This window comes from Apium graveolens, chromosome 10 (genome assembly GCF_009905375.1).
Source record: "Apium graveolens cultivar Ventura chromosome 10, ASM990537v1, whole genome shotgun sequence".
Taxonomy (NCBI): domain Eukaryota; kingdom Viridiplantae; phylum Streptophyta; class Magnoliopsida; order Apiales; family Apiaceae; genus Apium; species Apium graveolens.
Window position 1 is genome coordinate 226,968,279 of NC_133656.1, and position 27,738 is coordinate 226,996,016.

Consider the following 27,738-nt stretch of genomic DNA (forward strand, 5'->3'; position numbering starts at 1 on the left):
CTAATCCTGTTTGCAAACTGATTAAACCTATCTATGGTCTAAGACAGTCCCCAAGAGAGTGGTTTGATAAGTTTTCTGATGCTGTTATCCAATTTGGTTTTACACAATCAAGGGGAGATGCTTCTATGTTTTATCGACATTCAGCTACTTCAGTTACAGTATTGCCGGTTTATGTTGATGACATAATACTGACTGGTTCTTGTGTCAAGCAAATTGGAAAGGTAAAAGAGTTTCTTGCTTCTAAGTTTAAACTGAAAGATTTAGGACACTTGAACTATTTTCTTGGACTTGAAATAGCAAGGTCTTCAGAAGGCATATATATATATATATATCAAATGAAGTATGCAATGAATTTGCTGGAGAATACAGGTCTATTAGCTGCAAAACCAAGTGCTATAACCATGGAAGCTCAACATAACCTCCAATCTGATTCTGGAACAGCCTTACCTGATGATATGCAATACAGAAGATTGGTGGGCAGTTGATTTATTTGACAATTACCAGACCAAATATTTCATATCCAGTGCATATATCGAGTTAGTTCATGGCTGCACCAACAGATGTTCATTGGCAGGCTGCACTAAAATTAGTAAGGTACATAAAGGGTAATCCTGGCCAAGGTCTGTTTTTATCTGCTAAAAGTCCATTAAATTTGAAAGCCTTTTATGATGCTGATTGGGCTACATGTCCTATGAGTAGAAGATCATTGTCTGGATACTGTATCATGTTAGGAGCTTCACTTATTTCATGGAAATGCAAAAAACATAATACAGTAGCAAGATCTTCTGCAGAGGCAGAATACAGAGCTTTGGCAACTACACTATGTGAAGTCATTTGGTTATACAATCTACTCAAAGAAATACATTTCAAGATTCCTACACCAGTTCCTATGTATTGTGATAGTACATCTGCAATTCACATAGCTGAAAATCCAGTTCTGCATGAGAGAACAAAATATATCGAGCTGGACTACCATTTCATAAGAGTTAAAGTCAAGGAAGGGCTGGTGCAACCTGTGTACTTGTCTACCAAATAGCAACCAGCTGATCTACTTAGTAAACCTCTGATAGCTGCAAGACTAACATATTTATTGAGCAAATTGGGAGTTTGAAACATGTTCAGACCTGCCAGTTCGAAGGAGGGTATTAGACTGCATAAGATAGATAGTGGTTAAGTTAGAAATTAGTTAAGGGTAGATCAGACATTTCATCTAGTTAAGAGTTAGTTATTTCCCGCCTAAAGTTTGTTACTTGTAAACTTGTATGTAACTCAAACAATCTGTACATTTTAATTCATTCAATACAATTTTCATCTTTCACATTGTAAATTCTATAAGAATACATCTGCCACTTGACTGGCCCAAACATCAATTTTTTGTAAAATCAAGCCACCACTATCAAGTTCGTGTCAGATCAAAGTGATAAAGTATGGAGAGAAAAAAGAAAAGTCATCCTCATTGTCTTCTCTAATGTAAAAGTGCTTCTTGTGCAGCTCATATATTAGTATACAACATGTTATAATATATCTAAAGGACTCATTTCCCCTAATCTTTCTATTCTCAAAGTCTTCATCTTCTTTGCTGTAAAACTGCTTCTATTGTAGCTCACATGTAATTCATATAAAATGACCCCTCTGCATGGACTCTTATGAAATAAAATGTACAACAGGCAACAGCCATGGCTGAACCAGACTTATACATGCATTAAAAAGAGACTTTCAGATGTGTAAAAACTAAAAACACAACTTACATTAGCATCATCTTCCGGTTCGCAAAGTCTTGGTCTTTATCTTCTACTGCCTTAAATATTACTTAATGTTCCAAATTAAACTTATTGTACACACACACTACACTACACTAAATCCTTTACAGAAGATATGGAATTGGTTTTAAATGAACAAAGTTTCTGAAAGTTCAGAGAACTGCAAAATCCACTCTCAACGACTCATTTAATTTGCTTTAATCATCATCTTTCAGTTCTCAAAGTCTTGGTTTTTGTCTTCTACTATTCTAAAAGTGCTTCTATTTTACAACCCATAACTTAAAAAAGTTGTAAATGTATATAAATTTTATTTTTATTCAAATAAGAGATACTTCAATACTAAAAAGACTAATAAGTAAAAATTACTAACATATTAATTGAGATAATTTTATGGATATTGCAGCCCAGCCGCCCCTTAAATTTAAAATTTTGAAAATATTTTGTGGAGACGAGATAAAAGAATATAATCATATGTTTATCTTCTAACATTTATCAGACTGGACTACTTCTAACTGTTTGATTTCTCCAAGTCTTCATCTCTCAAAATGCTATATTGCAGGCCACCTGAATTAGTGGACAGACTACTGTCATGAAGGTCCAGAAATATTTAGTTGAGCTAGATCATCACTTTGAAGAAAAGACTCTCAACTGCCGTGTTAGCTAGAAGTTTTTGTATTTATGATAACCCTCTGCACGGGTTATTAGAGAAAGCAACTTATACCTCACGTTGTTGAATTTTTAAATGTGTGTCCGTAATTTAAGATAAATAAATTTTACTAATGTAAAGAAAGTTCAGAAATTTTCACTTACCGATCCCTTTCTTGAAATTGCAAACCAGCTTTAACGTAGTTGTCTCACACGGACTCAATCCTATAATATTTTAGTTCTTAAGTCTCAGTCTGGGTCTTTGTCTTCTAATGCTCTAAATGTGCTTTTATTGTAGCCCTGGCCCATACATTAATAGAAAGGCTTTAATTTACCTAAGATGCCCCTCTGCATGGACTCTTACGAAACAAGCATCTCATACGTACATAAAAAAAAAGAAGGCATGATTTACATTCTCTGCACTTTGTGTCACCTCATGTTGTCGATAATTGTATAATAATAATGTTCCCATCTATTTCTTTTCTAATCTTATTGCTTAGCCCTTGGGCTATAATACATTTTGTTATCTCGGCGAAAGAATCAACAGAGAATCAGAAACTAAGGTGCACCCGCAAACTAGAGTAATATTAAAACATATACTTGATAATTTTTTTTTGGATAATGACCTTTGTATGGTGTTAAAAAATTCTGTTTTTCCAATTGTTTCTTAGTAGCTCAATTTCATTTTCAATAAATTATACTTTGAACACTCTAGGAAAACCTAATTACTTTGATGATGACAGTGACTCACATAATAGAGATTTTAAAGTGATTGAAAACTTCAAGCAAGCCAAATAAAAGTACTCACCAAAGCCAAATTGAAATCTGTCAAATCTTATTCATTAGCTTTATAGGAAAACATGAAGTTTCCAGGCTTAACATCTCTATGAACAACACCCTGCAAATGCAAGAAGGCAAGTTGATTGGACACGAGGAATACATATGAACAAAACATATCAAGATCCATTTCAACAGTTTCTCACCTGCTTTTGTAGAATAGCGAGAGCTTTAAAAACACAATGCAATATCATTGGACTTGAAAGACGTTTATTTTTCTCTTAAGGACTAGAGGTTAATTTAAAATTTAGAAACATGAACTGGTATTGCATGGTACAGAGTCATCAATAATTTACCTACTTAGCATAAAAAGAGAAAAAAATGCATCATTTCAGGTCTATCATGCTCAACATGCTCTAGGACAAGACAATGAGCATTCCCATACTTAAAAAGAACCTTCAAATTTAATCACAAAATTCCTACCCCTGCATGATCAAATTTATGATCAGAGATTGGTTCATCATATCTCAAATTTGATCTTTCAACTATGATAAGAGCATCTCAAATTTGATCTTTCATCAAATTTGAGATGCTCTTATCCACAGTTGAAAGAAACCGTTCATAAATCAAGTATCCTTTGATGTGAAATTCGTATTCAAATACGATCAAGATTTTGAAGGAATATTTTTTTTATGTCCCTAAGTTATTTGAGAAAAAGAAGAGTGTGAAAACGACAAGAAATTATATCTCTGTGTTTAACAGTGGATTCAAATGATATCAACACTTTGGATAAGATAAAAACATCAAAATAAAAATTTGGGAGGGTTTTTGCTAAATGTGATTGTCCAATAAAGTTTTTTACTGGTGCATCTGGTGAGGATGGTTTATTGTTAAAATAGTTTTTAATAGAGATTTAATAAATGATTCCCTGAGATTTGAAATGCTCTTATCCACAGTTGAAAGATCAAATTTGGTCATTTGAGTGGCAAACTTGGAGAACTGTTATTTGATGTCCTGCTGAGAGAGAATGATATCATCCAACTCATCCTTGACCAATTTCCTTGTTCTATCTTGATGGTCAGTCAATTGTATTTGAAGAGCTTTACCAAAGAGATAAAAAGCTTTAAATTGAGTTTTGTAGACCTCATTGACTGCATCATAGACTATTTGAGGAGATTGAGATTTGGCATTACTCCCAAGAATGGTCAAGTACTCATCCATGAACCTTGCTAATACTGCATCCATTTATAAACTAAAGTCTTTATTCAGCCAGGCATCATATTTGCCATCATGTTTAGCTTCATTTACAATTTTAGCCTACTATTCTTGAACCTCTGTTTGATAGGAGAGCATTATATCTTGGTAATCCTGGTTGGACATGTCTGAAGTGAGGAGCTGCTGTGAAATTTGGGCAAGTCCAGACAGCTGATCAACCAAGAGATCATTGATGGTGGTTGGTTGAGCTTATGCTTGTTGTAGCCATTGGGAGATCAAGTGGGGTTGGTTGAAGGTGGAAGGTTGATTTGTTGGGTTTGAGGTGGATGGTTGGAAATCAATAGAACCACATGTGACAGATGTCACAGTTTGACTCACAAATTGAACTATGGTTTTGACAGCTTGTTGTTCACCACTTGTAGTGGAAACCTCCATTAAAATTGGAGGGGAGTTGACCAAGTTACTGTCATGTACCTTGGCCTCGAACCCTTGTGCTTCTTTCAAAGCACTGTCACTTGAATGTGATGTACTTGCCTCTCCCATAGCAGGGTTATTGGCAATTGGACTCCTAGCGTCAATTGTGAGTGCAATTTCAGTTAGCGTTTTGAGGGGAGTTGTTCCTACACGGGGAACCTCCAATTCAATTGGAGAGGATTTAGATAGCTCCCCCTCAGGAGTACTACCCTCAAACCTTACAACCTGTGAAGGTTGATTTGCACATGAAGGTGCATTTGTAACCACCACGGGGTCTTCAATAAAAACTGATAAATCCCATGTGGTTGTGTTGGTGTCATCAAGGTCTACCCCAAAGTGTAGCCTCTCACCAACTGAATTTGGTTCATGGGCGGTGAGCACAGTCTCTTGGACCATGTCACATGAAGTTGACAACACTTGAGAGTTAGATTCAAGTGTTTGATTAAAAGAATAAGAAATTTTAAAAATAAGATTTTGGATTTCAGATTGGAGTGTTGGCAGCCCCCCCTGAGTAGAAGAGGTAGCTTCAAGTGATGTGCTCTCTGGGTGTATGTCATCCTTATTTCTCCTTCCATACACTTGAATAGGTTCAAGTGTTGGTGTGGACTCTTTACATGAGGCACTAGGTAGAGTGTTCATTTCGATAGAGACACACTGTTGAGAGGACCCCTAGATTCTGTGTTGATCCCTGTGTTACAACTGTGTCCTTTTGGGAGGATACAGAGGTAGGTAGTTGAGTGGTCAACTCAGTTTGTTTAACCTTCTTTGGCTTTTTGACCAAGGTAGACTCTATTGGTGTGTTTTCCTCACCACTCTCATTGGTAATAGCTAGGGGTGTCTGCTTTCTCTTCTTTTCACTCACTTCATCATTTTGAGAGTATGAAGTGGTTGGATTCCTAGATGCTACTGGTAGAGAGGAATGGGTCTCAGTATGTGTTTGTACTTCCACAGGGACATGAGCCATTACCGTGCTAGATTCAATGTTAGACCTCGTGTCAGGCATGGGGTAAGGGTACGTTTTGAATCTCTCCAACATGAATGGAGTGATTCTGAGACTTATAGTTACCATGTTTTTAGTAATTAGTGATCCAAATAGAACTTTGGACACTTGCTTACGATCAGTGATTGATTTGTTTGTTGATTGACAATCTTGGATATTTAACTGATTTGCATTTTGTACTTGAGTTTTACATCGAGATCTCCAGTTTGTTATATAGAGAACTCGACATCTCGATAAGTGTAATGGCTTATCGAGATCTCTTATTACTCTATAGTTGTTTTGACTTATCGAAGTCTCTGAGTTCTCTATAAGAGAATTTGGCTTGTCGAGTTCTCTAATCTTCATGTCTTCATTTTGGCTTATCGATATCTCTGAGTTCTCTAGTGAAGAAATGACTTGTCGAGATCTCAGAGATCTCTAGTGATGATTTGACTTATCGATATCTCAGAGATCTCTAGTGATATTTTGACTTATCGATATCTCAGAGATCTCTAGTGATATTTTGATTTATCGATATCTCCAATCTTCATGTCTTCAATTTGGTTTGTCGATATTTCTGAGACTCCTCTAAAAGCTTTTCTTGATTTCTCGATAAGTCATTTTGAAGTCCTCGAATGACTTCTCTATAAGACTTAATCCGTGACTTGTAGATTTCTTGACTTAGAATGTTTTTCTCAAAACAAATTTATTCAACTCCAAGTTTCTTCACATTATCTCTGAGGCATGATCTTCATGATCTTCTTGTATAGTTTATTCATAGGCTTGAGACTGTATAGAGAAAAATACTTCAGTCTAATCTATTTACACTTTTACAGACTTAAGTGATATAATACAAAATGCAAACTTAGATTATCATACAACTTACTTAGGGCTGTCAATTTTGACTTAGTCTTGTTAAAGTACATGCATGTCTTGCACAACAATTTTGTTATTCATTTCTTAGTGTGAAACTGTTCACATAAAAATTCCCATATGTAATCTACTAATCATTTTTACAGACTTAAGAAATATAATTGCAGAATACAAATATTGATTATAAAACAACTTAACCTTGAAGTTGTCAATATGACTTAGTCTTGTTATTATACAACCTTGTTATTATACAAGCATGTCTTGCACAACAATTTTGTTATTTATTTTTCATTAAAAACTTATATCAGTTTTACACTTAATCTTAAGTTCTCATATTCGATTCAAAAATTAAGTGTTATCTTTTACACTAGTTTACAAAGTCATTATCTTATGCGCTTGACAAATTTTGTACATGTAAGATGACATATCGTATTTAATATGGTCCTAACATTATTCTAAAGAATCAAATCAATACATCTATGCTTAATACTGAAATTCTAACTAATATACATGAAATTAGATACAATACATAATTTATAAAATTTTATAAAATTTTAATTTATATAATTCAAATCTAATTTTATTTAATACCAAAAACACTATTTAATTTAATAATTATTAATTTATCAAAATTTTAATACCTTTCAAAATTAATAAAACTTTCCGATCTGAGCTATATTAAAATATAGAGATCTTATTGTAAGTGTGAATTGATGAAATGACATTTTTTCGTTGACATTAAGTTATAAATTTTTTAACCGTTAGCCACTCTCACTCCCTCTATTTCCCCTAATAAGTGCTTATCTTTTCTTAAAAAACATAAATATTTACAACTTTTTCATGGTTCTAATTGTTATAAAAAATATTTGCATATTTTTACTTGTTTAATAATTATTAATATTTTTTATAATTAAAAATTGTATTCAGATAAATATACTTATTTTTTAAAGAGTTCAAATTATAAAAGATTTAAATAACAACACAATATTAATTATCTTAAACAACCGTGAATCTAACGTATTATAGGCTTCTAAAATTAATATTATGATATACAAATACACAAACAATAATTGATAAATCTGCTCCGAATTATAATTACTTTCAACACAATAATTATCTATACTATATACTATATTATAATAAATGAAATATTAAAAATTTGGTTGTTACACTACTTCATTTATTTATTTAGGTCATACTTATTAATTTAATTATTTTACTTAATTATCTTTACTTAACTAATATATAAATCAATTACCCTTTTGAGTCAAACACGTTACCCTTTCTATTTTTGTAAACAAAACACCATTTTTTCTGAAAGGTATTATATACAATTCTATTTAATAAAATATTATAATTACTAATAATTACTTATTTACCTTTTAATATTAAAACACATTATTTTTTATTTTAAATAACCAGACTTTTAATTAAAACACAATAGAAATTTAATTCAAGTTAATAATTTGATACTAAAAAAATCAATTCAAATTAAATTAAAAATTCATACCAAAGGAAGTTCATGACCCGATCGAGTTTTAAAACTAGTAAAATTTAAAAAGCTTTCAACACTAAAGTTTTTTTATATATTAAGTCTAAGGATATAGAAGTCAATAACGTATTGATTTTTTTCACAGTTTAAAAAATAAAAAATTTATTTAGTTTTATTCAAAAAAAATTGCTTAGTTCAAAAAACATTTTTTATTCTTTATATTAAATGACTGAAAACAAAACGTCTTTTATTTATTTTGTTTATTTATTTCTCAATCACATTATATTGTCAGCTTGTGGTTTGTTGTGATGAATCAAATATTTTCATCATAATCATTTGGTCAAAAAACATAATTTTTTTACATGAATTTAATTTCTTTTTTGAAATTATGATATAACAAGAAAAAAATAATAAAACAATGGGAAAAAATCTAAAGGCCACAATAATTTTTTTATTAGTGTATTTAAAATTCACAATTTTTAAATATTAAATTAAAAATCGAATCGTATGGATGTTAACATCATGTACAAGTATGCAAATTTTCGAATATTTTTATTATTTGAATCGATGATTTTATAATAAAATTAGTCGTTCAATATCTATCATTAATATTATTTAAGAAAATATAATTATTATAAAATCAATACACTCTAATTTCAAATAATTTTTTCCTATAATTATATTTTGACTTATGTTGAATTGTGCAAAAATACTTTTATAATTATTATAATTAAATCGCACTAATTGAAAATTTTGTGTTTAGAAACTCCAATCCCAAAAATTGAGAATATACGAGTCAAGTTTTTTTTTATCGTAGGTAACCTGTAGCCGCTATCCTTCGGATGCGCACCGGGTAAACCCTACGAGCTCACACAATAGCCTGCAAATTACGTGAATCAAGATAAACCGCATTTAAGCGACATGCTCTGACTCAGGAGGCATAATCATAAATTCTCCTCTCGTGGGATTCGAACCTGTGACCAATAGTATATATATCCCCTCTTTAACCAATCGAGCCAACCCTTGCGGGCCGAGTCAAGAATTTAGTTGACGACAAAAATATAGTTGAAAAGCTAATCTAATGGTCCCCTAAATCACACCACACAACTATCATGCACCCTTCCACACTCAATTTCAGCTTTCCCCTCCGTTTTTAATTTGATATTTCCCGTTAAACCGTAATTTTTAAAAAAAATCCGATTTCATTGTATTTTTTTACATCTCTCAACGATCGATTTGCATATCATATGTGTTATATTTCGAATTATTTTTTTTTTTTAAAATTATTTGGTTTATAGTTTCTATTCTAAATTGGTTTCTATTGGAGTTGCCCCTATCTATATATATTGCTTAATGTGTTATATTGGAAACGTTGCGTAATTTGGTAATGTCTTATATGAAAATATTACACATTGATAAACAATCAACTTGTATTTGATATACGTTAGATAGTGTACAACATTTACAAATAATAAAAAACTAGAAACATTATAATTGCACGATCCATATTTTTTTTAGATAATGACCCGTGCCTCGCATGAGTTATTATGCTAGTTTATATTTATGCATGACGATAACAATAAAAGTGAAATTATCAAACTTATTTTTCACTTAATTTACACCCTTTTTAAAATAAAAATAAAATATTTTACTTGTTTTTCACTTGATTTCCACCTTTTTTTAAAACTCGTAACCTAACCAGAGCTAAAGAAATTAATCGAGCTCAACGACAGAAGTGCCCTTCCTGCTATATCAAAATTACATTTTGGTCGCTCATCGTCTTCGCTCAGTCCTCGTTTCAACTCTCAACGCTCCTGCGGCTACATCAGCTCAATTCTATACGTACTAGAGATCTGTATCTATGTCCCCCACTTACCTCTTCTCGATCTTCTTTCTGGTAATTATCCTTCATTTTCCTCCTATTTTTTCGCGATTATTACTAAATTTATCAACTAATTCATGTGATTAATCATTTAATTACAATTAAACTGTGCGTAATTAGATAATTCAATTATATATTCGTGTATGTAATGCTATTCGTGTTTCATTATCTACCTGTTTGTTGTGTAGTGTAAATAGTTAGGTTTTATAACCTGGAATTTATCTGTGTGATTTCTGTATATGTATATGTCTTTGCAGTGTTCGAAGATTTTATTTATTAAAAAATGTATGCGTGTAGTTGTTGTGTTGGATGGATGCATTAATTTATAAGCTCTCGAATTTATACATGATCATTGTGTTTGTAATATATGCTGAGTTGATTTGTTATCAGTTACTAGCAGCCACATCACATGGATCACCCGGAATTCGTAAAAGTGGGAAATCATCGGTGTTTTCATTATTTAACCTCAAGGATAAGAGTAAATTCTGGACTGAATCTGTTATACGTAACGGTAATTCTTATATCTATTCTGTTATTTACCTACTTAGGGATAGGCATTACTAGTTGTTTATTGTAACTAATATTTATATATGTATACCTTTTCTATTTAGATTTTGATGACCTGGAATCTTCTGTTCCTAAAAACGTGGGAGCGCTGAATTACACTAAGGCAGGTACTCAAATTTGCATCTCTCTGCCCTCCCAACAACCTCGTATTACATGTGTTTATCTTAAAATTATTAGAACGTCTCCGTGCACGTGTGTTTGCATATTACATGTGTTTGCATATACAAGATGCTTATGTAATGATTTGATTAATGTGCCCGAACAAAATTTATAGCATCAATCGGAAATTGAAGTTATCAAGAAAAGAAAACTGAGTGCCCGTTTGGGAAATTTTAAAATAATTAACTAATGACTCAAAATCAATAAGTGACCTATAAGTGATAAGTGATGAATACTTATAAGTTATATAAGTTTTATACGTGTTTGGATAATTTTATTTTTAAGTCAGATTTTTTTTACTTAAATGATTTAAAACAAATAATTTTTAAATATAGTTATCTTAATATTTGGAATTTTAAACGAGATTAACATTTCAAAACATATATAAGTAACTTGTAAGTTATTTATGACTCATAAGTAACTTATAATTTCGGAGACAAACATGCCCGACTTGTGAAATAGAAACAAGTTGATTATAACTAATTTATAAACCGTGGATCAACAAAACATTTTGATCAAAACTCAAAATAAGTTGAGTCGGTTTGCAGGGCTTTTTTATGACCGTTTTATTAATTTCTATAGAACTTGGGCTTTTCTATGTTTGTTCAATTAAATTCTGTATAACTTTTAGTGCCTGTTTGAGAAACCGCAGGGGAAGCTGTTTGATAAAAGGCTTAGGTGAAGGAACTATGGCCCTTGTTATCACTTAATGAGTTAATGTAGAAGAAAGGTTAGGAAAATGGTAAAATTAGGGGATTCATGCCTATCTCTGCAGAGAATCCGCAACACACACACACACTAAATCCGTAGATAAAAAAATCATATGATTAAACGTTATCTCACATTATATACATAACTATTGATTGAATGCCAAATAATTTCCTGAAAATTAAATACATCTACTACCAAAAATAATAAATAATAAGAGGAAACAAATCCTTTCTCATTCTCTACCATAATCTAGAATATTCCTATATATATAATATACCTTTATGTTTATTAAAATTAGATCTAGTTCTAACTAATAATATAACATAAAAACAAACTAATATTCTAATTTTCTGTTCCGTATCACTTTGTTACACGAAGAGGTACAACATACAAGTCAACGATGCGGAGATCATAAAAGCAGATTTCAATGATTTAAGTCTCTTCTTGAAGATGTTAAATGTACTTTCCTAGTAATCCTTATTGACTTGTTATTTATCAATGCTTTCATGGAATCAAATGAGCATGTGATATATTCCAATGGCTTCCAGAAGTTTATGTATACTTAACGTGGAGCCTCATTTGAGGATTAATTTCTCTTTATTATAAAACCCATGGCCAAGTTTTTGAATTGCATTTTAGCAGCGGCACCCGTTGCACGTATACTATAGCTTTGCAGTGCCAACATATACAATCTGAAAGAAATAAAAGCTTACCCTCGAGCCCTGGGCCAGGATTTTAAATAAAATTGGTATTTGCAGCGTTAGGGTGCCACTGCGGGCCTGTGGCTTAGACTGCATGAAAGCAAAACCTCTTTTAGCTATTGGTTGGTGCCCAAAGTTGTGTTAAGATCTAATGTAGGTGTTCAAAGACTATTATAATATAAATTTAAATATGAAGTTGGGGTAAACTTGCATACAAATATAAATCATTATATAGTTAATAGTTATGTCATATATTCTACTGGATTTATTGCAAGTTCATAGTTTGGTAGTGTTTCCAGGTAGGATTCTTTGCTCCTGACCAATGAAATACATGTGCAGTAACTACACCTTGTTTGCAACTAGTTAGTTTTGTCGTTTATGGCCTGGTTTCAATCGAAAAGAAACGATGTCGTATTCGGTTTAGTTTTTGTTTAAGTATTTTCTTACTTTTTGTTTCAGGTAACATTGCAAATTATCTAAAACTCTCGGAAGTTGAGTTCATGTATCTTCCAGTCCCTGTGAATTTCATTTTCATAGGATTTGAGGGGAAGGGAAACCAAGGTATGTTATATATATATATATGTATATGGTTTTTAACATTTTTGCCTTTTAGATGCTGTTTCTATGATACAAGTACATCAACTCTTGGTCCGTTCCTGTTTGTTATTATTGCTCCAGAATTTAAGCTGCATGCTGAAGAACTTGAGCGCTGGTTCACTAAAATTGATCACATATTTGAGCACACACGGATTCCGAAAATTGGAGAAGTTCTTGCTCCATTTTACAAAATTAGCATAGACAGGGAGCAGCATCACCATCTCCCTCTCGTCAGTCACGTTAATTACAAGTACTAGTAATCAAATACACCTGCTTGAACATATATAGAAAGTAATATGCCCCCCTTCTGTTTGTGATATATTTTTTTGGTTACACTTATGCAGCTTCTCTGTTCATGCTATTCAAATGGGTGAAAAGGTCACTTCTGTATTCGAGCGTGCAATTGATGTACTTGGCCGCATAGATCATGTGTCTAATGTCAGGTTTTGGTCTAATCTCAAAGTCCCTGAGCATCTTGTCGTATTCTGAACTCTCTTGATAATATTGTAAAATCTTGTGCACACACACGCGGACAAACAAAGAGAGGAAGAGAAATGGGAATTGACAATGAAATTAAACGCCTAGATAGTTAATGTGGTGGCATCAGTATAAATTCATCCAGTAGTTCAATTAGCATACCCATCAGTACTCCACATGTATTGTTATATGTACTCACTTGTCCTCTTCATTACAAGATTTTTCTAAATTAATGACCTTGCTGATAACCACTTAGGAAGCACGGACAGTCGGACACGGATACGGTGACCCGGGATACGGGTACGGGGACACGGGGATTTGCCAATTAGTAAAGAGTCCTGGATACAGGACACAACAACAAAAAATAGAAGTAAAAAAAAATACAATTTTCTACATGTCAAACATTGAACAACTTTATTCATAGTGAATTAGTAGTAATAAAAGGTTCTTTCACGGTAAGTGATAAAATAAAATAAGATTTTTTCTACGATTTCATTAATAGAAGAATGTCCATCTCATGTAAAAGAATCAGCTTCCATTTCTGGTTCATTAAGAAAGAGATTGGCAATCTTCAGAGCACCTTCCACTTGTGACGAAATCATGATGAAAACAGAGACGGGCTTATAAAATAGGAGAATATCGCACAATTAGGGTAAAATCAGTTGGTATTGGGTTTTTTTGGGTGGGCTGAGTCCCGGGCTGTGTCAAGTTGCGTGTCTGTTGTCGGAGCCGTGTCCCCTGCTGTTTTGGCGTGTCGGACATGTACTCAGCCGTGTCGGTGCCGAGTCAGCGTGTCGGCCGTGTCCGACACGCATACGTCACCCTTTTTTCTGTGTCAGTGCTTCCTAGCCGCTGACAAATATATATTTCCGCGAAACTGTAGATTCCCCAATATTACAAATTGGATGGATTCTACCCACAAAAAAATGCTTTGAACATTTTTGGAAGTTGCATTTTTTGCTTCCATTTCTCTAGTTTGTTTAATAATCTAACGGAGTCAAGAAAATCCCTATTGGAGGTTACTTTGCAACTACCTTACATGAAAAGCTTCATACTGATACATGCTGTTTTTGGATTATCTATTATTTGCCTACTGGACTATGCCACTCATGAAATCTTTAGTGAAACAGGAGATTTGTCTATTCTGCTCCTAATTACTCTTCCTTTTATGTGTTTTAAGTGATGAAGGAGCTGGCCTTTGGCAAGTTGATGTAGACATGATGGATGTTCTCATCACTAGCCTTGTGGAGTATTTGCAACTAGAGAACGCGTATAATGTCTTTATTTTAAATCCCACTCGTAATGTGAAAAGAGCCAAGTATGGATATAGGTGAGTAAGTTATGGAGGCTTAAATTAAAATATCTAGTTAAGAATATCATCTGTGAAGCTGCTAGTCTGTTTATACTTTACAGCAGCTTCAGATTTTCGCAATTTGCTGCATGGTAAAGAGCGCAATCATTATAGTTTCTTAAAGTTTTCTTCTCTAACAGCATGAAAATGTTATTTTTTTTTTATGTTTTATCAACTAGTAACATATTTCATAAATCTTGCTGTACATGAAATCTAGAATTGACCTTTTTCATTAGCATTTTTGGCAGCATTTTAGTCTAAATTTGTTTTGTTACTGTTCCGCGTTCATTAGAGATGAATAGCATTCCACATGATATATATATTTTATTTAGTTTTCTTTTTTAAATTGATCAATCACTTTAAAAGACTGACATTTTTCTTGTGCTAGCTGTATTAATCTGGGTTTGGGATGTTCGTTTCTTATAGCAAGATTGTTAACTTGTTTTTGCTGACATTTATTTTGATATTTACAGGAGAGGATTATCTGAGACTGAAATAACCTTTCTTAAGGAGGTAATACTTTGCATACATCTTATCTTTCGCATTCATGTAGTGCATTTCTTTCAAGAGACATGTTCACAAGTTTACTCTCTATATGTAATAGTTATATTTTGGCATGCTTTTAGTTAATCCAATCCTTGGGACTCTGAGAAGTATGAAAAAGAATTTTGACTATAAGGACTGCAATTATTGCGCTATAGAAAAGTTGGTGAAATGATTTTGAACTGTTTGACGAAGCAGAACTAACTGCAATTTTTGTGCAGAACAAAAGCTTACAAACAAGAATATTGCAGTCAGGAAACAACCCTGGGAGTGTTTTTGGTGTGTAATTGTGTATATACAGCTTGATGGCATATTTTAGTTGTAAATTTATAAACGAGATCAATGTCTTTATAACAAATTTCTTGTCACCAAATTCTGTCAGCTCTGAATAAGATCAAGAGACCGTTGTACGAAAAACATCCAATGGCAAAATTCTCCTGGACGATAACTGATGAAACTGACACGGTGAGTTCTTTTTGTGTTTGGACTCCTAGAACTAGTGAATATTGACGCTTAAGAATTTGAGCGTGGGTATTCTTTTGTTTTCCATTTTTGTCATGAATATAGCAAGTTCTGCAGATCATTATATATATATATATAATACATATCAACCTTGCGTCTTGCCAGTTTGGGAACCCCACAGCGAAACCTCAATGGTCAAAGCAAATGAAGAGTACTCGTATCTTTTGAGACTTCCATAGTCTAGTCTAATTTATGATTTGTTGCTTAGACACCGAGGTGTTAAAAGTTCATGTTTCTGGATTGGAAAATTGTGGCCTCTAACCTTTCATGTGCTTATGATGCCCGCTAAGAAGAGATGCGGACAAAAAAATTAATAAAACAAATTGTGTATTTAATGTATCATTCAGGATAAATAATTGTGATTGATAAGGTATTATATCATTATTAGGAATATTCTAGTATAATGATATAAGTATTTATTTGCTGTTACGTATATTTGTTAGATATGAATTGATGGTTATTGGTTAAATGTAAGTAGTTTTTTGTACCTACTGGTTCTATACAGAAAAAGGTTTTATCATGTTCAACCTTTTTTCTTAACTTTGTCCTACATAGAGAAGAATCCAGACAAGAAATAGAACTCAGTAATGACATCAATTAGTAATATAATTCACTTGAAAGTATGGTCTGTAATTTTCCACGCAGGCTTTTGCCATTAGCAACTTAAAAGGATCTATGTTTCAGTTTTTAGATGAAAGTGGCTCTGCGCTTGTAGTACACCTGGTCCACTGGCCTCTCCCTCCCCCCCCCCCCCTCTCTCTCTCTCTCTCTCTCTCTCCTATGTTTCAGTTTTTAGATCAAAGTGGCTCTGCGCTTGTAGTACACTGGCCTATCCCCCCCCCCTCGCTCTCTCTCTATTATATATATATAGGTCTTTCTTCAAGAGAAAACCCTCTTATATGGAGAACCGTAGAGAACCCTTGATTCTATTATAAAATTTCATCAAAAATTGTAAAATTTTATTTCAAAAATTATAAAATTCGTTGATAATGTAGAATAATTATTATATTTGAATATAATAAAAAGTTTAACAATTGACATTTGAAAAAAAAAATAATTTTGATTCTACTATGGAATAATTTTGGATAATTGTGATTTTACTGTGATTCTACTAAAGAATCACTTTAAATTATTTCATTAAATTTCAATAATTTTTTAAATAAAAAAATTGTGTAACTTTGTTTTTTTTGAAAATTAAATTTGTAACTATTTATGATGAAAAATGAAATAAATTGTGTATTTTATATATTTTTAATAATGGTTCTCTACGGAACTCTATATAAGGGAGCCCTCCATGGATTGCTACCCTATATATATAGTTGATTTTTTTATCTATTAGTCTATACAGACAATTTAGATTTGCTTGTACCTATTCGAACATATAAACATTTTAAGTTGTTAAGGTTATAGCTATGCATACCTCATAATGAGGAACAGTGCCTAAATGTATCACCTTTTGATATATAATATGAGCTATTGAGCTGCTATACAAATGATTGGACAAGGATTATAGTGCTTTTATGTGTTGCTGAAGCGACGAGGTATATGTATCTTTAGCATCGGGAATTGGTAATTGACTTGTGCAAGGCACCATTTGCATGTTCCTTAAAAAATTTCGATGTTAAAATAATTTGTTATTGTAAAAACTCGAATACTATTGGAGCACTTAATTAGCAGAGTTTATATATCGTTTATACGTATAATAAATTGTTCCTTTTCAGATTTAGTAGTATAATATCTGTTATTCCAGATAGAGTGGTACAACAAATGCATAGATGCACTGAATAATGTTCAAACACTATATCAAGGGAAAGAGACTGCTGATATAATCCAGAGTAAAGTTTTACAGGTATATGTTGTTTCACTACAAAAAAATATTCTTAGTTCTTTCTTTTAGAGAATATAAAATTAAATTATTGTCTGAAGTTGGCGAATGGTGAAGATGAAGACATGAAGCGTCTCTGGGGAAAAAAATTAAAAGCGGGGGATTTAAGTGGTCTTCATGCGGAGTGTCTAACAGATACATGGATTGGAAAAGACAGGTTCTCTATATTAAATATGACCACCTCTCTCTCTCTCTCTCTCTCTCTCTCTCTCTCTCTCCCCCCCCTCCCCCCTCCCCCTCCCTCTCCCTCTCCCTCTCTCTCTCTCTCTCTCCCCCACTCTCTCTCTCTCTCCCCCACTCTCTCTCTCTCTCTCACGCACACACACACAAATATTGGTGTATAGAGTTCAACTGCAAACATTTAAATGCTGCCCTGCTGTCCTAGGTGGGCATTCATTGATTTGAGTGCAGGTCCTTTCTCATGGGGACCTGCTGTTGGCGGTGAAGGTGTGCGTACAGAAATAAGTTTACCAAACGTGGAAAAGACCATTGGTGCAGTTGCAGGTATTGAGCAGAACCATATACTTAGTTGGCTATAATGCGTTGATTTATTACTTAATTGTTAAACAACCCTGTTAAGAACAGACTAACTCAACTAGAGTGACCTGTGTAATCTTCAGTTCATTACAAAATTCTCTTATTTGCGTTAGTTTCCAGGTAAGGTCTGTTAAAATCTCTGTTCATCCTTATCAACTTGTGTTGTTGAGTGGCATAGTAGGAACCAGGGTAGGAAATGTGTGTCGTTGAAATTATCTACAAAGCTGCTGATTGTCTAATGTCTATATCAGTTTTTTGAATAACTAGATTTGAGAATTCTGAATGTAGTCAGATAAGTCACATATACCTGGTATGCATTTTCAAATCATCTATAAATAAGAAAAAACTACTTGCTTGTTCATATAGTTAAGTAGTTATATGTTTGATGAACCATATTGTCTGTACTGATATGCAATGAAGACATGGGAAACAAGGAGTCAGAAGAATATAATAATTTATGGGAAGAGAAAGAAGTATTTAACAGATAAATAGATTGCATGTCTTTGTTTGTCGGGTTGGTTACTGTCAATGTAGATTTGGTATGATTCTGTGATCTCCACCCTACGTGCAAACCAAGAAAAATGAAAAATGCTGAAGAATAAAAAACAAAAGATATTAGTAAAAAGAAGCAAAACATGTGTATTCAGGATTAATGGCATCATCTATTCTATACTATTAAAGGCTAACCGGAGATCATCTGGTGTTCCAAATTCTGGACCTAATGGGCTGTGAAAGGTAAACCTTTATATTTAACTATTAAAGCCGTTGATCCTCTATCAGTTGGTACTCTGGGCCTAATGGGCTTTAAGAAGTATGGACCTTTACAGTGATATATTTTTAAAACCTTATTTGTGAATTCTTGGCTAGTTTTGGGGCCAGGTGATTTTGGGGCCAGGTGATTGAGGATCATCTATTAGTTGGTGACTGGGCCTAATAGGTTTTAGAAACTACGAGTCTTTATAAAACTATAATATTAAAGCCGAACTGTAAAAATTTGGCCTGTATTTTGGGCCAAATAATTTGGGTTAGGATATAATGAGATTGATTGGGTTAATAGTATTAGTATTTTTAATGGTAGTTTTAAAATATATAATCAGGCTGTTAGAAAAAGTAATTTAGAGATACGATCTTAGGTAGTATATGTAAGTGGATTAAATATATAGTTATGTGTAAAATATAATTGCGTAAAATATATAGTTGGGCATATAAAGATAAGTTTTAAATTGAAGGTCGTATATACTTCATAACTGCATCAAATATGTGCTGTTCTTCAATATTTTAAAATGGGTGAAGATGTTTATGTATGTTGATATATGGGCTCTTTAATGTTTGTATCTTGCACTGGCTCTTTGATGCTTTTTACTTATTAATGCATTATATAGTAATTTTATCTTTTAGATATACTGATTCACTTTTTTATGCCCATGTGTGACTGTTTTCTTTTGTTGGTTCAGAAATATCAGCCGATGAAGCTGAAAACAGGCTGCAAGATGCAATTCAGGAGAAGTTTGCAGTGTTTGGTGATGTGAGCATTAAGTAGAAAATTTAATTGATTCATTATTTTTGGTGTTTATACTTTATTATATTGCACTGCTTTTATCACGAGCACAGTCATCTTAATAAAGAAGAGAGTTTGTGCAATGCGTGAGGTAGGGGGTTATGCACTTCAGCTCCTTGAATCAAATTGAGCTTAATCTTCATGATTTGTGCATTAATTTGTTATCATATATACTTGGACATAAATAACCTAGGGTTCTATCATTTTTTAATGCCAGTTGAATAAGTGTTATCATGAAGCATATTTAATTTAATGGGGATACAAGATCCCCTGCCCCTGGTCTTCTATTATGTCTGCCTACAACACCATCTGTAATATTGAATTATTAATTATTGCTATCGCCTATCTGTAAGAAAGATTAGGATGTGGTGTGGTTCAGTGGTTGTCATTGTTTTGTTGTCACCGTCTCTATTTAATCTACCTCTTTTTTTCTTTTTGTAATAGAAGTAGATATTTGGTATATTTTACTGTCTCTTAACATAAAATGCATTTGAATGTGCCAGAGAGATCATCAAGCAATTGATATTCTTCTAGCAGAAATTGATATATACGAGCTTTTTGCCTTCAAACACTGCAAAGGAAGGAGGGTTAAGCTTGCTCTCTGTGATGGTAATCTTTTACTCTTTAAATATGTAATAGTATATATTAAATGATGAAGGAAGTGTTAAGGATTACCCCTTCAAATAGTGTGTATATCAGAGAAATGCAATTGGGATAAGGATGATTTGAAGTATCAATAATGTTTTTTAAATCTAGCAGCATTATTGGATTAAATATATAACTAACAAATCTCGCTTAGGATGATCATTTATGATTCGAACCTAGTTGGTTACTGGTTAGTTTCATTCTAAGCTAATGGATCAATCTTCAAATACCCTTTTTGGTGGGTATGTGGTACCAAGACTTATCAACTGCTAGTAGATGGGTTTCTCAGTATAAATACCACTGCAGTCTTGAGTTTGTGTTGTTTACTTCTCCCCTAATGTATAAGGACATGTCACTGGAGCAATTAGATCACATTTTGCAACGATTATATGTACTTTCCATTCCATTATAGTATTTCAGTATTTGACAATTCATTTGAATATAATAGTCAATGTATAAATTGTTTCTAATTTGCCAGACTTGTGAAATTTTGACCTCAGAGCTTGACGAGAGAATGCAAGATTTGAGAACCGAGCTTCAGTCATTTGAAGGTGAAGAATTTGATGAAGAACATAAGAAAAAGGCTGTTGATGCATTAAGAAGGATGGAAAACTGGAATTTGTTCAGTGATACACCTGAGGTACGTTAGCTGGGTGAAACTAAAAATGTACTTTCTTTTCGGTCCTGTTTTCAAGTGAAGACTTGAAATTCTATAAAAAAAAACTGTGCTAGTCTTTTGTGATTGCAAGAAGATTGAATTTATAGACGTGCTTATGTTCTGCAGGACTTTCAAAACTATACTGTGGCACGTGATACATTCCTTGCACATTTAGGTGCGACACTGTGGGGGTCTATGAGGCATGTCATATCACCGTCAATTGCTGATGGAGCATTCCACTATTATGAGCAGATATCCTTTCAGTTGTTTTTCATTACACAGGAGGTATGGTATATGTTCATCCTATCAGCATTGCTTTCAGGTTTTATTAGTAATCATATTTGCTTAATTATTACCTGCAGAAAACTACCAATATCAAGCAGTTTGTGGATCAGAAAGCTCTCTCAGAAGGGCTTTCCACTTTAGTATTACCTTCTCAGAAAGTAATGTTCAGTACAAACATGTGAGTGCTATTCTCATCTGACTTGACCGCTATGATTCAGAATGGGTTATATATTAGGCTAGTTACTAAATGCACACCCATATGTGGATTAACTGTCATGTCTCAAGATGGTCTTACTGAAGTCATTGTAGTCGCAAAATGTATTGATCCCTTTAAGGTTTGAGTTTAGGGTGAAGAGGTGGTTTTACGATTGTGTGGTCGCTAATGTGTTGTATGATGTGGTGATTTCCAACAGTATAACCAGGCTAAAATCATTCTAACACTGTGACTTCTTCTCAAAGGAGGAAAATAAATGATCTCAACTCTTTAATGCTAAACAAAGCCACTAATTCGGAACTTAATTTGAAAGCCATATTTCGACCCGGACGTTTTCAGATTCAACCAAAGAATATTAAATTGACTGAAAGCTGAGAAGCGTAGTAAACGTGATCTCCGAATCAATATAGGGCTTGGAAAGGCTTCAACTTAGAGTATGTTTTCGATTATTGAAGTTCAGGCTGTTGTTCTCCTCACTCTCACTAATATTCGAACACACGTGATGTTTCATATCTGAAGTAAGTTGATTGAGGATGATATAATGCAGTAGACATTTTTTTTTAAATGAAGATGGAGGAAAGCTATGTAGGCAGGAACTATAGATGGTATTGAATCGGGCATAATTGAGAGGATGCCTTTGAGTGGAATCGAAGAGATAGGGCTTAGTTTTTGCTTCTTTGAAAATATTTTTCACCCCAGGTGCCAGTATAAGGCACAGGTCTGTCGGCAAATATTAGCTGTTATTGTCACATGTTAGAGGATTGGTTTTCTCTGTGATTAGATACAATAACAATTTAAACATATTAAACCCTAGCTCTTAATCTATAAATTTGTAAATATGACCAGCAAAATTATTAGCGAACTCAAGCCAAACCCATTTTATCAAGTAGAGTTGGAGAGTGGGAAATATACAATCTCAGCTTTATGTTTGTGGATTTTTTGTTTGTTGTTCACGTTGACTAGGTGATGGCTTCTTTTGAATTTTCTATACCACTAGCTTATAGCCCATGCGTTACGGATCCTTTTTAATACTTAGAATTGTATAAAGCCACAAATTTTCTATTGTTACTTATACTTTTAAATTCTTAAACTCTATCAGTATTTTTAATTCTAATAATGTGAATGTTAAATTTTAATATGTTTATTGATTGAATTCAAATTGTAGATCTTTTTCAATATCATTATTATTTTTTATGTGTAGTTGATCGAATTTGATTCTTAGTATGCTTAGAGCTAATATTATAAATAATATATTTTAGTAATTGGTTGATGAGATTCGAACCTTAGACCTCTTTTAGTATTTTAGAGCTAATGATATAAATATTTATTTTTGTTATGTTGTCTATGGGATTCTAACCTTGGAATTGGATTGAAGAATTAATTTACATATTGATATATTATTTATATTAGATCCAATGAAACTCGTCAATTTATTTTAAGATCTAACGGTTCTTATTCTCTTTGTGGTACTGTAACATGACAACCAAAATTCTAGATAACATCCCTCTTACAATTTTCAAGTAAAAGGATAGTATTACTTGTGAACTTGACAAAAAGCATTGTCCAGACTATTAGGAACCATAGATATTGTTATTGATAAACCTTAGTTTCCATCTAAATTGATTCTTGATCGAGTTGTATATATCAAATTATAAATAATGTCATATGATTGATATGGTTTTATTTTTATGTCTATGATTTTTCAGATTATCACTCTCCGAAGATCCTGCTTTAGTGATGGCCTTTTCAGTGGCTAGGAGAGCTGCTGCTGTCCCAATTTTGCTAGTTAATGGAACATATAGGAAAACTGTTCGTTCTTATCTTGATACTTCAATTCTACAACATCAATTGCAGAGATTGAATGATCATGGTTCTCTTAAAGGTTCTACGCCAAAAGCCTGTGATTATGTTTATGATTCTTTTTTCCATTTTTGAACAGTATAGTTGATTTTGATTTCTGAAGAATACTTGAAAGGTGTTTTGTAGTAGCACAATTTAAAAAATACAGGATGTCAAGTTTGCATAGCATACTATTAGAAGATAACATCTTATTAATAAATTTGAAAGTAATAAGAGTGATGTCGGGCTATGTGCAAAAATTGTGGCTTGGATATATAGATGATGTTTGCTGCCATATGAAGATTATTTTGCACATACTTGAGGTAATTGAGGTCTAATGAACTGGAAACTGTTATCTTCTGGATATTATGGTGCTGAAGCTCACCAATGCATAATTGCAGTGTAGTTGTGTCATTATATTCATATCTGATCAAATCATTATCATGTGTTCAGCTGCTTGAGTTGTATGACTGATACATTGTTTTAATTCCGATCCAGGAAAACATGCCCATAGCAGATCCTTGTTGGAAGTTCCTATCTTTTGGTTTATTCAAAATGAACCTTTGTTAGTTGACAAGCATTATCAGGCAAAAGCACTTTCAGATATGGTAATTGTTGTGCAGTCGGAATCATCAGCTTGGGAAAGTCATCTGCAGTGTAATGGGCGATCCCTGCTGTGGGACTTGAGGTTGGATATTCAATATCCATTACTACTTTTGTCTCAATGTGGGCATATGGCATTGCTGTCACTGCATGAAAAGTTAAAAATTATAGTCTATATTTGCCAGAGCTTGTAACCTGTGCTGACAAAGCAGTATGCATATCTGATATTTTACTATTGCACAACTATGCCTTTATGATCTTTACTTGCTCTAGAGGAATCTCCCTCACCCCCCTGTATGGGTGGTTGAGGCCTGAGGGTTCAAGCCTTGACAAAGGGCAAAAATGGAGCGCAGTGTCCAGTTAGAGAAAAACATAGTACACTTCGACTTGAGTGACATGGACACTTATTTTAGCCCACATTTCCGAGTCCCATACTCGAGCATGTATTCATGTTGGACACTTCTGGCCAAGTCCGAGTAACATACTACTTGAGTCTACTTTATTGCTTTATGACTGTAGATGTTTACATGTTACACTGGCAAGTACGGAAATATGGCATTTATATAGTATTTAGTGTGTAAACTTATAATTTCTTTCATCAGCAACTTCCCATCAGGTTGTTATGCCAGTTTGCTTGAATTTATAGTTCTTACCAGTTCTTTTGTCCCAACTACTGTGTTTGAGCTAGCGGATAAATACTTAGGTGATAGGGCTATTAAATTTTTTAAATGGTCAATCAGGTTTGTTTATGTTTATCTTAGTATTGGAATAGATCATTGTGATTGCTTTTTTAAAAGTTGTAAGAAAAGGAACAACGTAGTGGCACTGTTTCCTTCATTATTCTTTCAGCTGCAAGATAAAATCTTTAGAACACTTTAAATTTTCCTCACAATCTGTGTACACATGATCAATTATTTTTTTCCTGAAATATGCAGGAGGCCCATAAAAGCTGCATTGGGTGCCGTTTCTGAACATATCGCAGGCTTGCTTCCCCTTCATCTTGTTTACAGTCAAGCCCATGAAAATGCTATTGAGGTAGGCATTTAAAAAATTGGACACTTTTAGACAATACCTAAGGTTTTTACAAGTATGGAAATAAGGTTGTGTTTCAGTAAACAGACCCCGTTGTTTCTATTTAATGAATCTAATATGTATACAGGACTGGATATGGTCGGCAGGATGCAATCCATTATCTATCACTTCTCAAGGTTGGAAACTTTCGAAGTTTCAGACTGACACAATTGCTCGGAGCTATATACTGACAACTCTTGAGGAGTCGATACAAACTGTCAATTCCGCGATTCGTCTTCTTGCAATGGAGCTTACATGTATCCTCTTAGTGTTGTATTTTAACATATATACTTTGAAATTGTACTATCGTAGCTCATCAACATATGTGTTCCTTTACACTAACTTATGGCCAGGGTCATACACATCTACGCATCTACAAAATTTAATACATGCTACTTTATCTACCCTAAAATTCTTCAGTAAAAGAGTTATGATAGGCATTTTACCAACTAGTGTTGTTCTTACCAAAATTGGTTTGGCTAGGTGAAATTATTCCCTACTTTTACAAGTTATTTCGCGGTAGAGTTTAATATTTAAATAAGTATACAAGCGTAATATATTAATTATAGCATACTTTAGTTCAGTTGGGTTCTAAGTCGCCTGTTGACTAGGTATCTGCTGAAATGGAGTATGGCATGTAGGTCTTCACAGGAATATGTACTTGCTGTCTTTGTTGATGGAATTCCTCTGCAGGCTCAGATCTTGTAATGCTATACATTTCCAAGCTAGTGTTGGCTGCATACATATAGTTCATGTTCATGCTCCAAAAAGTTTTAATGCTCTCGTGGCCTTTAATTATGCGATTAAATATTTGAAAATTACCAGCTCCTAAATATCATTTGCAAGCACTGAATACATGTATTTGGCTAAATGAAGCACTGACAATCTTGCGTTATATGTTTACTATATATTTAACTTTGATTATTTGTTGGTAACGAATAAAGTTTGGCATATTGGATACTTAACAAATGTCAGCTGAGCAAACTTTTAAGCTCTTCCACACCAAGGAGCGTGAACTTGTCAACAAGTACAATTATGTTGTTAGCATATGGAGAAGAGTAAGTCTTGTTCTTTCTACACCTTGATGGTCTCTGCATAAGCACAAATATCATATCACTTTTTACTTAAATGCATCGTGCACCTCTTTCTTTCCCTCTCTCCTCTTTTGTGGAGTGGAAAAGGTTATGAACTTACAGTAATAACAATGTGGTGGTTATGTGGTTTGTCCCCTTTTCAGATCTCAACAATTACTGGAGAACTACGTTATACCGATGCCATGAGACTTCTATACACTTTGGAGGATTATTCCAAAGGGTCAGCTCTATTATATTCATTTGGTTGGGAAAATCGTATATAATCCAAATAGTGGTTGTGTTTTTGGCGTTCTGTTTTTATTATTAGAAAGGATGCATATTACTTTACTTGACATGTCATAGGTAAATGCATGTTATTGATAACTGCATATCATAGAAGGAAATGCATTTACCAAGAACTGCTTAGTTTATTTTCTGAACTGATTTTCTGGTTGCGTATTGTTCTGATGAATGAAACCGATATAGCAATGAGATGAAGTTGCTATGTATCTTTGTAAAAGAATCTACAACTTTGTCCGGGGGTCCACAGGTTTATGTGCCAACACTACTAGTAGCATGTTTTAATTATCCGCTTTATTTTCACAGTTAAATGAAGTCTTTACATCTTAAATGCCAGTAGCATGTTTTAATTATCCGCTTTATTTTCACAGTTAAATGAAGTCTTTACATCTTAAATGCCCCATTTTAACCTAGTATAACAGTATATCTGACTCACCAATTAGCTGCAATTATAATCTGTATGGGCAAATTTGATTTTATTAGTCAATTAACTGTTCCCTACCTGAAATAATTAATCCACCCTTAAGATATCACCAAATATCTATATACGATTTGCTACAGTGGAGATGAATAGCATGGTTAGATTCTTTAGCTGATGCATTAGTTAATCCAGTTTTCCTTGACAACCTGGTCCGTCAATCAGAAATTGTTTGTAGTACCTCTTTGTTACAATGGATATAGTGCTTGCTGCGAGAGTCTTGCAATTCATGAGATTTCTGCATATTTATAAATAATCTTATTTATGAATGGAACCGTATGACATGCAGATTTGCCGAGTATGTAAACGCCACTGTAGCCAACCTCCACCCTCTTCACTGCACAAGGCAAAGAAAAGTCCAAGTTGAGCTTGACATTACAACGATTCCTGCTTTCCTTGTTGTTTTCTTTGTCCTATGGATGGTGTTGAAGCCAAGACGGCCAAAGCCAAAGATCAATTAAGAATCCTTTTGTCGTTGTAAATGTATCAGTGTAACAAAAATGTACTGATTCAATGATGTACGATTCTGCTCCTCCCAAGTAGAAGAGAGTTGGGGTTTTCTTGTATTTTGTAGTTTATTTTTCCGGCAAGTAGTTGTCTTATAGCTCTTCAAAAGAAAAAAAAATAGAGTAGGGAAACAGGCAAGAGATAGAATTGAGAAACCAATTTAGATGGGCAAATGTATGTTCACATTTTTTATGTTTAGGTAATTACTGTTGTGTATCTTTTATATAAATCTTAAAAGCACAAGAGCCTTTGCACAAGTTCCCTCGCGGCGAGATGAAAATCTGCTAATGGCCAAGTATAATATTTCACATATTTTTCCGACTTTATAAAGACCAGTAGCACATTTTTGTAAATGTTATA

The 27,738-nt window shown here is 33.3% G+C and overlaps 1 protein-coding gene across 2 annotated transcripts; it reads left to right on the forward strand.

The window, feature by feature from the left end:
* The first annotated feature begins 9,917 nt into the window (after positions 1-9,917).
* Positions 9,918-27,635, forward strand: LOC141689529 (uncharacterized). 2 transcript variants are annotated; one of them, XM_074493851.1, is made up of 25 exons: positions 9,918-10,112; positions 10,488-10,608; positions 10,709-10,771; positions 12,695-12,796; positions 12,914-13,082; positions 13,177-13,275; positions 14,490-14,639; positions 15,134-15,173; positions 15,425-15,482; positions 15,586-15,668; positions 17,476-17,574; positions 17,652-17,767; positions 17,996-18,114; positions 19,602-19,672; positions 20,209-20,314; positions 20,851-20,990; positions 21,135-21,293; positions 21,371-21,471; positions 23,214-23,389; positions 23,845-24,034; positions 24,885-24,984; positions 25,109-25,277; positions 25,996-26,078; positions 26,258-26,334; positions 27,161-27,635. In XM_074493851.1, exons 1-25 carry the CDS (start codon positions 10,077-10,079, stop codon positions 27,330-27,332), a joined length of 2,799 nt encoding a protein of 932 aa, XP_074349952.1. In that variant the 5' UTR covers positions 9,918-10,076; the 3' UTR covers positions 27,333-27,635. The 2 variants fall into 2 exon arrangements, with proteins under 2 accessions (XP_074349952.1, XP_074349954.1); XM_074493853.1 differs by lacking the exons at positions 9,918-10,112; positions 10,488-10,608 and having other exon boundaries at positions 10,709-10,767.
* Positions 27,636-27,738: the final 103 nt, after the last annotated feature.